This window comes from Saxophila tyrrhenica, assembly GCF_035928015.1.
Source record: "Saxophila tyrrhenica strain CCFEE 5935 chromosome Unknown scaffold_11, whole genome shotgun sequence".
Taxonomy (NCBI): domain Eukaryota; kingdom Fungi; phylum Ascomycota; class Dothideomycetes; order Mycosphaerellales; family Extremaceae; genus Saxophila; species Saxophila tyrrhenica.
In genome coordinates this window covers 1,022,487-1,036,250 of record NW_027041743.1, presented here as the reverse complement: position 1 = coordinate 1,036,250, position 13,764 = coordinate 1,022,487, and the positions used below count along the sequence as shown (strand labels likewise).

General features: G+C 56.5%; 6 protein-coding genes across 6 annotated transcripts; 3 read left to right on the top strand and 3 right to left on the bottom strand.

Annotated features, from left to right (window-relative positions):
* Positions 1-239: 239 nt before the first annotated feature.
* LTR77_007479 (uncharacterized protein) lies at positions 240-1,358 on the top strand (the record flags this gene model as incomplete). Its single annotated transcript, XM_064804716.1, has 2 exons — positions 240-535; positions 599-1,358. 2 exons carry the CDS (start codon positions 240-242, stop codon positions 1,356-1,358), a joined length of 1,056 nt encoding a protein of 351 aa, XP_064657486.1.
* A 271-nt stretch (positions 1,359-1,629) lies between these two features.
* ARO80_2 (zinc finger transcriptional activator) lies at positions 1,630-4,622 on the bottom strand (the record flags this gene model as incomplete). The annotated part of the gene is made up of 2 exons (XM_064804715.1): positions 1,630-4,463; positions 4,517-4,622. The coding sequence occupies 2 exons, from the start codon at positions 4,620-4,622 to the stop codon at positions 1,630-1,632; spliced, it is 2,940 nt and encodes a 979-aa protein (XP_064657485.1).
* An 822-nt stretch (positions 4,623-5,444) lies between these two features.
* On the top strand, positions 5,445-6,457 carry LTR77_007477 (uncharacterized protein; the record flags this gene model as incomplete). Its single annotated transcript, XM_064804714.1, has 3 exons — positions 5,445-6,022; positions 6,071-6,130; positions 6,184-6,457. 3 exons carry the CDS (start codon positions 5,445-5,447, stop codon positions 6,455-6,457), a joined length of 912 nt encoding a protein of 303 aa, XP_064657484.1.
* Positions 6,458-6,478: 21 nt separating this feature from the next.
* On the bottom strand, positions 6,479-7,648 carry CAF17 (ccr4 associated factor; the record flags this gene model as incomplete). Its single annotated transcript, XM_064804713.1, has 1 exon — positions 6,479-7,648. One exon carries the CDS (start codon positions 7,646-7,648, stop codon positions 6,479-6,481), a length of 1,170 nt encoding a protein of 389 aa, XP_064657483.1.
* Positions 7,649-8,138: 490 nt separating this feature from the next.
* Positions 8,139-10,364, top strand: LTR77_007475 (uncharacterized protein; the record flags this gene model as incomplete). The annotated part of the gene is made up of 1 exon (XM_064804712.1): positions 8,139-10,364. One exon carries the CDS (start codon positions 8,139-8,141, stop codon positions 10,362-10,364), a length of 2,226 nt encoding a protein of 741 aa, XP_064657482.1.
* Positions 10,365-10,405: 41 nt separating this feature from the next.
* LTR77_007474 (uncharacterized protein) lies at positions 10,406-13,455 on the bottom strand (the record flags this gene model as incomplete). The annotated part of the gene is made up of 2 exons (XM_064804711.1): positions 10,406-10,449; positions 10,521-13,455. 2 exons carry the CDS (start codon positions 13,453-13,455, stop codon positions 10,406-10,408), a joined length of 2,979 nt encoding a protein of 992 aa, XP_064657481.1.
* Positions 13,456-13,764: the final 309 nt, after the last annotated feature.

Here is a 13,764-nt window from a genome sequence, read left to right as displayed (position 1 = left end):
ATAGACCGAGCATCTTCTGCAGAGAAGCAGTAGAGCCGCATTATGCTTCTTGTAGCTACGTATGAAAATGCTTTTCAACAAGACTTGCCGTCGGATTTAGATTCTCCTCGTCATTCGTTATACGTTTGTCAAACCTCATGCCACAATTCCTTATCATGCAGCTATACCTTAAGCATCCATAGATAATCTTCGATCCATCCCCATCATTACAACCACACCACTCCAACCAAACCACCACCATGCAAATCCCCACCGTGAACCTCAGCCCCACCAACCCCCACGCCTCTCACCAACTCCTCTCCGCCGCCACCACCTACGGCTTCGTCTTCATCGAAAACAACGAGCTTGGCATCCCAACCGCAGACATCGACAACCTCTTCTCTCTATCTAAAGAATTCTTCGCCTCTCCGCTCGAAGTCAAGCAAGACGTCGCTATAGGCTCTAATGCAGCGGGTGCGAACTATGGATGGTTGAGCAGGGGGGTGGAGAAGTTGGATCCGGGTCCGGGGGGGCAGAGGAGGGCGGATGTTAAGGAGTATCTCCTCTCCTTTTTACTTGCACCTTCACTGCTTCTACGGCTCAGCTAACGAGCTCTCAGAGCCTTAAACATCGGCGCCCCCATCTCCGGCCAACTGCAACAACCCCTCCCCACCCCCCTCCGCGCCCATCTCAACTCCATCCTCTCCTTCCAATCCCGCTGCCACGAACTCTGCCTCACGCTCCTACACCACCTCGCGCATGCCCTCGAAATCCCGCCATCCTGGTTCTCCGAAAAACACGACCCAGCCCTCGGGCGATCTGGAACCGTGCTCCGCCTCCTCTACTACCCTGCCCTACCCGCCGAGGAAGTAGAGCAAGGTGTCGACGTACGCGCGGGCGCGCACTCGGATTTCGGGTCCCTGACTCTGCTTTTTCAAAGACCCGGCCAACCCGGGTTGGAGATTTGGAAACCTACCCCCCACGGCTCAGGGGAAGGGGAAGGGGAATGGGTGAGTGTACCCGTCGATCCGAAAGGCAGTGAGAGAGCGGCAGGGGAGCCGTTGCCGATATTGGTGAATATAGGCGATTTACTGGAGGATTGGACGGGGGGGTTGTTGAGGTCGACGAGGCATCGGGTTGTTTTCCCCACCACATCCTCGCCTAGACCCGGGGAGGAGGCGGAAGAGGAAGGGGAGGGGAGTGATAGGTACAGTATAGCCTATTTCTGTCACCCGCTGGACGACGCGACGTTGGATCCTGTGCCGAGCGAGGTGGTGAGGGAACATGCGGAGCGGACGGGCAGGAAGGGGATGAGGGAGGGGATGACGGCGCGGGGGCATTTGATGGAGAGGTTGGGGGCTACTTATAGTATCAAGTGAAGAATGACATTCGGTTCAGCTACGGGAGAGCTACCTAGAGTGTCGTGGGTATCATGAGAAACATTTCCATCAAGCCATCATCCTCTGCACAGTGAACCGTCGGAGCCAGAGTACCGCATCCTGCCCGTTCCTCTTGCCTCCCCATTGATCACCAAAAGCACCATCCAGTCCTCAACGAGAGACGCCCCCATTTCAAAGCACTCCTTAAAGCCATAGCAGCACCCTTGAAAAGCCATCTCTCCCCTCCCAACTCCCAGACTACCAACCCCCCTCACACCCCATAATTATTCGGCCCGAGCAACAACTCCAGCATATCCGACTCCCCCAGCTGCGGCCCATACATCGTCTGTGTGACGTCCGCGCCGTTCATATTCAGCAGCGGATCCAGCGGCAGCGTCAACCAGTCCTGCATCGAGTTGTCGTTGCTAAAGTTCTGCAGGTACGGGTCGATGGCTGAGCCGCCGGGAGTCGTGTTGTTGGTCGGTTGGGTGAATTGGTTGGTGGGGGATTGGAAACCGAAGGAGGGTGGGGGCATGACGGAGAAGTTGTTGTCTGGCCCGGAGAGGTCGTAGGCGTCGCTTGAGATACCGTACATGGGGTGGTTGGGGGCCATGGTTGTTGGGTTGGAGGTGGTGTTGTAGGCCCATTGCTGTTGATTTTGGCTTTGCACGCCGTTCATGGACGTCTGCTGTTGGTGCTGCTGGAGCTTCTGGTTCGCTGTGCCGAGTTGAGCTTGCAGCGGCTCAGGGCTGCCTTGGTGGCTGACGCGGCGGCTGCGACCGGAGCGACCATCGCCCGCAATGCGCACCAGACGTGGCTTGAGGTTCTGTGTCAAGTTGTTGAGGAGGTCCGCGAAGCGACTAGCCACGTGGACATCATCGACAATGCACCCCTTCAGCGCAGCAACAGTCTTATCCATTAGCGTCAGAGAGTCTTGCACGTCGCTCTCGCTTGCACCCAGTGAGAAGGACTTGAGCAGCATGATCGCCACGCTAACAATGCGGAAGTATGTCCGGACTGGCGCATGTCTGAGGTACTCGCCAGGGTAGAGGCCATCGACGACCACCTTGAGCAGGTTACGAGACGCTTCGCCGACTTCGTGAAGGTAGAACCGGTCACCGCCGAGCCATTTCGCAAGAGTCGGGGGTGCGATAGCAACGTCGCTGCGGACGCCGTTCGTGGACACAGCGGAGTTGCGAGCTAACTCAAGTGGTGGATCATTGAGCGAGAATGCTTGATCGTTTGCGCACCGCTCTGCGACAGCTTGCAGTGCTAATGCATTGATGTAGACCCGGCAATATTCAAACTCAATCTGCAGGATGTACCGCATATACTGAGGGATCGAGGCTGCTTTGTCGAAGTCTTGGCGCCACTCACGAAGCGGTGTCTGGAGCGCCGCCAAGGCAGCTTTGTAGTCGCCATTCCTGATGAGATCTCGAGTAAAGGTCTTGTTTGCATAGAGGGTGTGGTTGCCTTCGCGCATGATGGCAGCCATGCGGAGCCAGAAGTGCAGGACCGTCTCTTGCATAGTCTCGTGTTGTCCGATTATGCGCTTGTAGAGGTCGCTGTCTTCAGGCGTGGAGTAGGTGCTTGGAAGCATGGAAGTCAGCCCAAGTCGACCTGAAGTCTGGCTGACGTAGATGAGGAGGATGTCTCTGACACTACCACGGCGGCGGTCGTACGATTGCAGCTCATCAGCAGAGAGAGGGTGGCCGTCAGTGGATCGAGCATGGCGCTGCCACTCAGTCTTGTCAAACACTCCGATCTCGAAGGCAAGCGACATTGAGATACCAAGCAGCATCCAGCAGAGCCGATCGCTGCGCCAGCAGGGCTCAAGCCACGCATCCATGCGCTGCCCACTTATGCCTTGTGATGGGTCTGCCTGCTCGCTGAAGTCGATTGGGCGGGAAGACTCTTCCGGTACCATGAGCTCGTCGTCAGCCTCATCGGGCGGAAAGTGCATGGCTCTTGGGTGCCACTCCGTGAGCAAGGCTAGCGACTCTACGGTGCCTAGGGTACGAAGACCTTTGCGGGAGAGAGGGTTGACGTCGCATCCAGGCTCAGCACCAGCGCCACAGAAGCCACCGCCGAACTGTTCTTGGCCCCAGATAACACGATTGATCATGCCAGAGAGGTAGGTCCAGAGCTTCTGGTGAATGGAGTATGGACGGCTTACCGCGCCCGGTCCCTGAAGCCTCATGTGGCGAGAAGAGATTAGGAGGATGGTGATCGTCAACATAGGTTCCTGGGTGAGGAGCTTCTCATGGGTGCCCAGATCACGGAAGTCGGGTAGGACGACCGGCGTGAGCGGCGAGAGGTGCTTGTAGAAGTACTCGACATATTCAATAGCCTCTCTTGCCGTGAACCAGCCTGCGCGAACGAATCGGAAGCGCGACCAAGCCTTTATGGCAGAAGCGTATCCAGGCGAGTTGACTGTGATGGCTGGATCTGCTGGCGCACTCTTGATGCCGTAGTCGATGTCTGACTTCGTCCACATCGGATCGTTCTTGTATATTCCCATTGGTCCAGCTTGCCATGTACCAGGCACATCGACGACTGGGCTCCGTGCGGTGATGGAAGGGCCCGAAGCAGGCGAGACACCATTGATGCCGGTGAGGGTGCCGCTGTCTTTGCTCGGCATCCTACCGCCTTGCACTGTCGCAGCTTCGTAGAGTAGCTTGAGTGCATCATGCCCACCGTGTACCTCTGCTGCCTGGAGTAGTCCTACGGTCTGCTCGCTGGCTTTGTGATCTTCTTCGCCGTAGTGGACATGCTTGGGCGCCGCTGGTCTGTTGAGAGGCTGCGTTCTGCCTATGGAGCCACCCGGCGTGCGCGGCGCATCGTATGGAGGGTCGTACTGCTCGAGGTCTGCACCAGACGATGTCCTCGCCCTCTTCCTACCATCCTTGATCTCGTATGGCACATCGTCACCGGCATCCGAGTAGGTCTCGCTGTTATCTACGCCGGGTCGCTTCTTCTTACGCCTGGTAGCAGAGAAGTAGCACGTCTTCGACTCTCTCCTGCATCTCGAGCACGGCGGGTCATGAGGGTTGTCGACCGAGCCCAGATCGCAGCGTACTTTGCGTTGGCGGCACGGTATACATGCTTATCAACCAAGTCAGTATGTGCGATAGCTCGAGATTAGCAGGGCTACTCACCTTGGTATGTACGCTGGTGGTTGGCCGCGTTCTGGGCCTTGTTCGGCTGCGGCGACTCGTACTGGACGTCTCCGTCGGGCCTCATTTGGAAGCCGTTGGCTTCCATGGCAGTGGATGTGCTGAACCGACGATATGCGGCGTCTGGGGAAAAGAAGCAGCCGCTGGTGGAGACGACGTGGGGTGATTGATTCATGTGGCTCGATACGAGCCTACGCGGGGGCAGGCCTGGTTGGCTCTCAGCGGTTGTTGTTGGGTAGGAGGACGATTGCAATCAGGCTAGTTTGGTGGTGGTTGATCATGTTACTAGTCGTTGATTTGTTTTGGTTGTTGTCGTGTTAAGTGGCTGTGGAAGGTTTCGAAAGAGATTCGGAGGCCTCAAAAGCGGAAAATCACAGGTCACATGGCATGGACTTGGCTCAGCCTCATTGACGAGTCATACCATGAGCAGAGCCTCGGTAACCCCGACGTTCACGAGTGAATACTGACAGCAGAAGACAGAGCGAGCATTTGCAGGTGATGAGAGATAATAGGGAAGGTGAGGTTCAAGCAAGTAAGGCGTGGGCCGGCTAGAGAAGGCAACGAAGACAGCCACCGATTAGAGTGTAGCGGGCTTTTGCCTTCTGAGGTCTTGCTTCCAGCACATTATGCAAGGCAAAAGGCCTCAATGTGCCGCGAGATCTCACAGCCATGCAGAGTAAGGTAGCTGGAGAAGAACCATTGATGATGAAGAATGGCGGCATCGGAAGATGTTCCGCATATACATTCGAGCTGTGGAGACTGCGGGGCATCCAGATCGTCGAACAAGTGCCGGCAGTATTGATGGGAATATATAGCAGAGTAAGTAGTCTGGAGATGTATCTCAGCATAGATTGTCTCAAACCGTGATCGACCTTCCCACAGACGCCAGTTAGATCGAGACTTCATCAAAATGACGTACCAGTTCCACCCCTCCTCCGGCAGCGCCCTCGCAGACAGAGTCGTAGTCTTAACAGGAGGAGCCCTAGGCGTCGGCGCCTCCCTCGTCCGCCTCCTCCACGCCTCCGGCGCCCACGTCTTCTTCGGCGACGTCCTCGACGAACCCGGCTCCGCCCTCGCCCAAGAACTCTCCGCCAACTCGAAAACCCATGTCAAATACATCCACTGCGACGTGACATCCTACGACCAGAACCTCGCCCTCTTCGACGAAGCGCTCAAGACCTGCGGACGAATCGACCATGCGGTAGCGAACGCCGGACTGGGCGAGCAAGGCCGCACGTTTGATCCGGAGATGACGCTCGAGTCGGTGCGGGAGGAGCCGAAGAAGGCGATGAATGTCGTCGATGTGTGTCTTAAGGGCCCGCTGTACTTTGGCAACATTGCCTCGGTGTATCTGAGGCAAGGCGAAGGTGGCTCGGATCGCAGTTTGACGCTCGTTAGTAGCGTGGCTGGGTTCCGGGAGGATCCTGGGTTGAATGTTTATGTGCCGGCGAAGCATGGCGTGCTGGGGATGATGAGGGTGTTGAGGGAGTAAGGTGACAATGGAAGCCGGGGATTCTTAATGCTAACGCGCAGCAGACATCTGATCCAGCCTCCGTTCAAGATCCGGACGAACGCCATCTCGCCGTGGATGACAAAGTCAGCTCAGACCCACCTACTCGTTTAAAAGATCGTAGCTGACAGTGCTCCAGGACCCGTCTAACCGCCAACCTTGATGCGACCTGGGAGAAGGCCGGTCTGCCAGCAAACACTGCCGAAGATGTCGCCAAAGTCATCCTTGGTGTAATGGCGGACGGCAAGGTGAACGGCGGCACCATGTATATCGAGGGTGGTCGGGCATGGAACGTCGAAGCCGGTCTTATGGCCCTGAAGCCACAGTGGATTGGCGAGAAGCAGAATAGTGATCTCGACAAGGGCACCACTCTAATGGGTGGTGGCGAGCACTGGACGGAGGGTAAAAGATAGGCAGCCTTCTGTAAATCTTCTTCATGTGACGCGCTTCTGCACTTTTGCCTCTCGAACGTTGCCGCGGATCCAGTCCGGCACGAATGCCTTGACACCAATATCCCGGCCATCTGGGCTCTGAACGACGAAGCGGTCGCCAGGGCTGAAGGAACTGCCTTCGCCAGAGACAGTGAGATCGCTCATCTGCTCCAGCCTGCACATCGCTAGGCCGACATTCCCAATGCCAGCAATGAACTTGCCAGTAGCTCGTTTTCGCTTGTCGTCCCTGCGGATGTCCACATCGTGCTCTGGTAGTGGTCTGCCCGATCCAGCATCATAGGTCAGTGTCCCCGGAGGCTCCCTTCCATGATCGTACAACGCTATCGGCAGAACTCGTCTTCGAACAACTCCAGTGTGATGCGTCCGGATCGTCAACTCTTGCCCAATATAACATCCCTTCTTGAAGTCAATCCCACCCATAATGTCAATATTCGCATTCATAGGCAGCGCTTCCTCCCGCTGAATCTCATTCTGCCCCTCCACCACTCCCTTCAGATACCTCCTTACTCTATAAGCATCCAGCGGCGCCTCCTCAACACCCTCCGCCTCCGCTCCCAGCACAGCCAGCGACCTAGACTCCGGCAACAACACCCTCTGCCCCATCCCCGGCGCCCTACAATCCGTCAGCCCAATCAACCCTCCCTCCTTCTGCCCCTTCGTATGCGCCGTCCATCTTTCATCCTCCCTCCACAAACCCCACACATCCAACTCCCCGTCCTCCAGCAGCCGTAACTTCAATTTCGACCGCAGCTTATGCCGCTTTAAATGCTTCATCAGCGCCTCCGTTTGCTCGCCATCTACTTCCACCAGATACCCTTGCTCTTCATTCTTATTCACGTCTTGATGCCAGCGCGAGCCAAGGGTAGGGTAGATGAAGACATCGTTCAGGACTCGTCCTTGGCCGGTGAGGAAAGCGGCGTAGAAACCGGAGCGGGAGTCCGGACGGACGTTGGCTGTGACTAGGCCTTGGAGGAATTTGGGCGCATCTTGGCCGTGGAGGGAGACGAGGCGGCGGTTGGTAAGTTTGGCTGTGCCGGTTGGGGGAGGTGGAGGTGGGTTGTTTGATGTGCTGCTGTAGAGGCGACGCTTGGAGTGGCGGAGGCATTGGGCGCAGATGTTGTGTATTCGGGGTGGTGTCCTCGCAGAAAACATTCTCTTCGCTTGTCTTTAAGATGGGAGACGGCCGCGAGGCCGATATCTCGAAAGTTGATGTTCGATGTCGTGCTGACTCATCTTGACATTACATGCTGCGCTTTGACTTCATTCCGCATGCCTCCTCTTCCAAAAATCCATGTCTTAATGAAGTATCCTCTGATCCAAGCTACCTAGCTGTTGCGCATCAATGGTCTGCGAGAGCCAGATGGCGAACCGATATCTTGCATTATACCTGACAAACACCACGCGATGGTTTCGTCTTCTGAGGCTTCATGACATGCGCAAGGCTGCGCTATGCTCGCCAGCCGTCAAACGCGCTAGGCTGGGTCTGAGCGGTGCGTTCATCTATACCCATGTAGCTTCTACCTGATGAGGAGTGAGGCACAGCTTAGCCTCGAGGTGCGTATATTTCCTTGACCTGCTCCCGAGTTGTGCCTTTTCGCTCTCAACCTTATCGTCTATCAACAGCTTGAGAACTCCAATCATCATGGATCAAGAAGAGATCGACCCTCCCAAGCTGGACATCCCTATATATCAAAGGTTGAATAGAGAGAAACGAGAGATACGCCTGATCACTATCCAGCCGCCGACTGCTGACACAGATGGCGGTGCGTTGACTTGTGGGCTCAATGTTGTCAGCCTCGAACAGAAGCCAGAGTACGAAGCACTGTCCTATACCTGGGGCAGCAGAGCCGACCCTGAAATCATAACTCTGGCTGGCAAGCCGATGACAGTGACCAAGAATCTTTTCGCAGCCTTGTCCACTCTACGTCGGGAAAGGGCACCTCGCGCTCTATGGGCGGATGCGATTTGCATAAATCAGGAAGATCCAGATGAACGGACAGACCAGGTCAACATGATGGGTGACATCTACCGGGGTGCTTTCAGAGTCAACGTGTGGCTCGGCGACAACAGCAACGGTATGGCTTCTCTTATCTTGTTGCACGGGAACGACCGAGACGCCCACTTTTCTGAGGATGCCTGTGATAAACTGTTCAATGACTTGTTCAGGAACAGGAACTCGTGGTGGTCGAGGGCATGGACGACACAGGAGGCCGTCTTCGCCAAGGAACTTGTGTTCTATCTCGGCGACCAGCAACTGTCATTCGAAGAACACGTGCGCTTCGTGACAGCATTGGAGAGACACTTGATCGTAACTAAGAGTTGTTGTGACTCCTTCGAGAAAGGCGTCGACAGAACCGAATATTACGCCGGGTACCGCTATGCTGTCTACGACCTTGCGCAGAGACGCCATAAATTACACAAGAACGACTTCGACCTTCTGGATCTCATTGACGCTTACAGGTTCAGGCGGACGTCTGATGCGCGCGACAAAGTCTTCGCATTCACCAGCATGGCGTGCGACGTCCCAGACGGCCTCGTGAACTACCGACTGCCGTTGCGAGACTGTCTTATCCATTGTGCCAAGAAGCTATTACTCAGACCGAGCGGGCTCGAGACACTCAGATGCGTATATGCAGGCGCGGCGACGGACTGGGCGAAATACCTTGGACGTTCCGCGCAGCAGTCTGGCTCGAGGATGCCTATGATGCGGAGACAAGACCTACCTTCTTGGTGCCCGGACTGGAGTCAAGAAATGATTGGGATATACTGGCAACTGCATAACCAGATGACTTACAAGACATTGAGTGCCAATTTCGCTGCTGCGCCTGTCGCGACTACTGGACTCTCGTTCTCGGAAGAACGCATGACGATCTCTGGTTTAATCTGCGACGAGATACAAGAATTGGACGAGCGACAGGATCCGCACTTCGGTCCTTTCCCCAAAAACGATTTGATTCAGTGGCGGTTGAACATCAGTACCTTTGTGGACAGCTTTCTTGACTGTCATGGTTGCGGGCGGGTCGTTTGGGGACCGTACTACAAGTGTCGACAATGTGTCGACGTCCACTACTGCTGTAGGTGCCACAAGAGAGTCAATCAAGCTCATCCAGAGCACTCTTTCCTAGCATTGAACGAAGCTCGTGGAGATCGTGGCAGCGGACCTGCTCAAAGACGAGCCCTCGGTCCTGGTGAATACACTGATTTTGAAGGGAACATGCGTGAAGTTCGTCGAGCTGTGGAATCTGACGCTGTGGAGCGCCCTGAGGGCCAAGACGCCTTCGTCCTTGAAAAGCCATGGTGGTCGCGACTGCGCGCAATGACATACCGCTCCGGGAGCAACGAGACCGTACATGATGCGTTCCAAAAAACCTTGACAGCCAGCACACACTTGCTAGACCACATCAGGAAGAGCCGCTACATCTCCTGTCCAGACTTCGCCAAGATGGGCATTGAACATTCGGTGCTGAACAAAGCCTTGTTCGCGCATTTCTGGCACGTAGAGGTCGAAGAGAGTCCACAGATTGAACTACTGAAGCTGCGAGGAAGAGACAGAGACGAGCTGAGAGCTATTGGCAGCTTGGTCCAGACGGTGGTAGATCGCAAGAACTTCTTCATATCAACGCAAGGCTACATCGGGCTGGGACCAATGGACATCAGAGCCGGCGATATGGTGTGCGTTCTGAAGGGTGGAAAGGTGCCCTTCATCCTGCGTAAGACTGAGGGTCCTCAAGAGGGCCTGGCGGAGGAAAACGGCACGGTGCACTGCACGCTAGTCGGCGAGGCGTATGCACCCGGCTTGATGTATGGCGAAGCTATTCGCATGGAGCAGGAGGGTGTCTTGAACGGGACGCGATTTGTGATTCATTGAAGAACTAGTGAACAATGTCCCCCTCCCTGCTTCTTGGGGTGCTATCCAATCGAAGCGATCGCGATGATCATACCTTCGTCCCACACTTAACACAAACCAAACACGTCCCCCCATCCACCTTCCTCGCTCCAAAAGACAGCCCGCCACACTTCCTACACTTCGTATCGACGTCACTGCCCTGTCTCGCACCAGCGCCATCCCCACCCCCATCCTCCGCCCCCTCCTCAGCATCATCATACTCGCTCACACTACTCTTCTCATCGCTCAACTCACTCACCACCGTCGCGCCTCTCCCCAAACCCGGCCTAAGCTGCTGCTGCTGCTGCTGGCCTCCAGGCGTCGCGTCCTCCCGCGAAGCAATCGGCGTCAGCGGCAACTGGTCCGGAGCAACCTGCTGCTGCCGCTCCGCGCGCCCCTTCCACTCCTGCGTGTCCCAGAACATATAGCTCCGGCCCCCCGACAGCAGAAGAGGGTTCTCCTCCCGCAGGGAACGAGGGGAGCCAGAGCGCGGACTCCCGCCACTACCAGCGCTGTTCCTACCCGCGTCATCAGCGGCACCGCGGGCTTTGGCCGTGTCGACGCGCATAGGCATCTCAGGATCCGGGGGGGCGGAGTCAGACCTCGTCTCAGAGCGCAGACTCGTCGCCCAGCCAGTCCATTTGCCGCTATTCCTGTGCGCGGCTTTCCTCGCTTCGGCGGGACTGGATGTGCGATCGAACGAGGATTTGCCGGGGGAGACGCCGCGATTACTATCTTTCTGCGAAGCTTCACGGTCCACGCTCGGGGAGCTCGCGATGCCTTGGCGCCAGGACAATATCCTGTCCGATGGCCCGGAGAGACTGGTCGAGTTCCTACCCTCGCGTAAGCTCGGCTGGCTACCGCGCGTCATGACCGAGCCTGTCCGGCTCATGCGACCGGTGCGTTTGCTGAAGATGGAGCTGCGGTCCCAGTCGTCGAGGCGGCGTTTCGACCATGCGCAATCTTGGCGGAAGATTTTGATCTTGCCGGTGTAATCTGCTGTAACGATGATGTTGCCGCACTTGTGGCTCGAGCGTGCGACGTAAGATGCAGACTCCTTGGGCTTCTCGAAGCGGGAGTCAGGATCTGCCGGAGTCGCCTGGACGCTTCCGTTCTCTGTGGGCGGTTTGGAAGAGGTCTGGCTCTCCGCTCGCTCTGCGCGGCTCATCAAGTGTACTATAGGTGGATTGCACAGATCGTAGACCGGATCTTCAGACTTGCTAAGCAGGTGCCTGGTCTTGGCCGGCGCGAAGCAGACGGCCGTCGTGGTGGAGTCGTGCGCTTCGAAGAGCTCGAGAGGTCGCTTGTCCCGCTTCTCGCCCTCGCCAGGGCCGGTGGACCAGATGTAGGCTTTTCTGTCTTCGCTTCCACAGGCCACGAATTTGCCATCATCGCTCACCGTCGCGCGGATTTGGCTGCTATTGTTCACATTTCCACGAAACTTCAGCTCCAGATTCTTGTCGCGGAAATTGTACAGCCGGGTGCGCGAATCGTTGCTCGTGATGAGAAGCTTCACATCGCCCCTTCGATCGTGATGAGCGTGTATGCCAGTGATCTTGCTGCCTTTTGCGTTCTGGCCCCTAGCCGATCTCACATGCACCTGTGTTTGGTACTTCAGGCCTTCGGTCTCGTAGAACATGCATAGACCGCTCAAGCAGCCTGCTATGGCGTGCTTCCCATCTGGTGTGAACGCCACCGCTGTGACCATGTCGTTGAGCCGAGCAGTGTAAGCGACGCTTTTGTCTGGGATACTCCAGAGCCTGAGTCGAGAGTCCAGCGAGCCGGCCAGGAAGAAGCGGTCGTCTTTCGGATGAAAAGCAACGGAGGGCACGAAGTCCGCGTGCTTGAAGGTACAGAGGCATTCCGTCCTGCTGACATGCCATAAGCGAACGGTCTTGTCCATCGAGGAGGACAGCAGGAAATTGTTCTTGCTCCAGCTGAGGTCCAAAATCGTCGATCCATGGCCTTCAAACTCTCGTATCGGCTGGCTCTGAAAGACTGGTGCGCTCAGGTGCTCAGCATGTGCGTCCACTCCATTGCCCTCACTCTGTTGCGCCTCCTGCTTCTCGTGCTTCTGCCTGTCTTCTGAGCTCGACAGCACCGCCCACACTCTCACCACGCCATCTGCACCAGCCGCGGCCAAGTATTTGCCATCCCTACTGAACTCCATGGCCCATACAGTATCCTGCTCAGCTGGCGTAGCAGAGTTCTTTCTCCGCAACTTACTCGAGCTGTTCTGCCTCTCAACCTTCCTCCGCTTGCGACAGTCCAGCTCCTGCGCCAGGAACAAGCGGTCGAAGTCCCGGGTCTTCTTGTGCTTCGCCCGTACCTTGATGTAAGAAGGCGGTTGGGGCATTCGTGGGCTGAAGCTCATATTATCCAATGGCTGCGAGAAGACCTGGGCATCCGTGCCCTCAGGTCTGCCTTCGTTTGAGACAGACTCATCGTCGGCTATAGGACCTGCTTCGTCCTTTTTCTTGTTTCCCATCAGGCGTGAAATGAACGAAACGGCTTTGACACCCTTCCGCAGATCCTTCTGGGAGTTGTTATTCGTCGACTGCGAAATGCTGCTATCGTTCGTATCGACATTCCTCAACGGCTGTACGGCGGGTGCTGTCGTTGTTTGTTCTGACGGAGCTTTGACATCTTCTCTTGCTCCTCCCTCTGCTGTCGTGGGTCGCATGGACGTGTTCATCGGGGGCGGCGCATTGGTGCGCTTGAGAATGTGCTGGGACAACGGATCCATAGCCCCCATGCCTCCCTCCCCCTCTCCCTCTTTGATCCTGAACACATCATCCCTCGACGCCGCAGCGGGGTTCCCATTGCTCGACGACAGTGTCCTCGTCAACTTGCCCGGGCTCCCCCACCCTCCACTCGAAGACTCTGGTCGGCCTCCCCCCTGCCTCCGCGTAGGCGTCTCGGGCCTCCCACCCCCATTCCTCAGCACTCCGCCCACATCCGGTGGAATTGTATTCCTCGGCGCATCCCGCGTGGGAGACCAGGCGGGGGAAGGGGAGGCAGGGTCGTTGTTTGGGTCGGTCAAAGTGATGGCGGGTGCCGCTGGTTGCGCCATGGTGCTATCGGAGCTGACTGCTAAATCTTACGCGCATTATACACGCTATGCGCCTGGTCTGGGCTACCGGATCCTGGCGGACATGTTCTTCTGTGCGTGTGACTGGATAGGTAGGTGGAAGCAGAGCGAACGGCGCAGGTGAATGCTCGGAGTACGTAGGATAGGCTCAATCAATATCTCGAACAATACTCAACAACGCCTGAGGGAAAGGGAGCACCCAGAATGCATACGAACGGAAGCGGGAAGATGGTTGTGCACGCTGCTGACATGCGCGCAACGGACTTTGGCGGGAAGGTTGGATTGACGTGA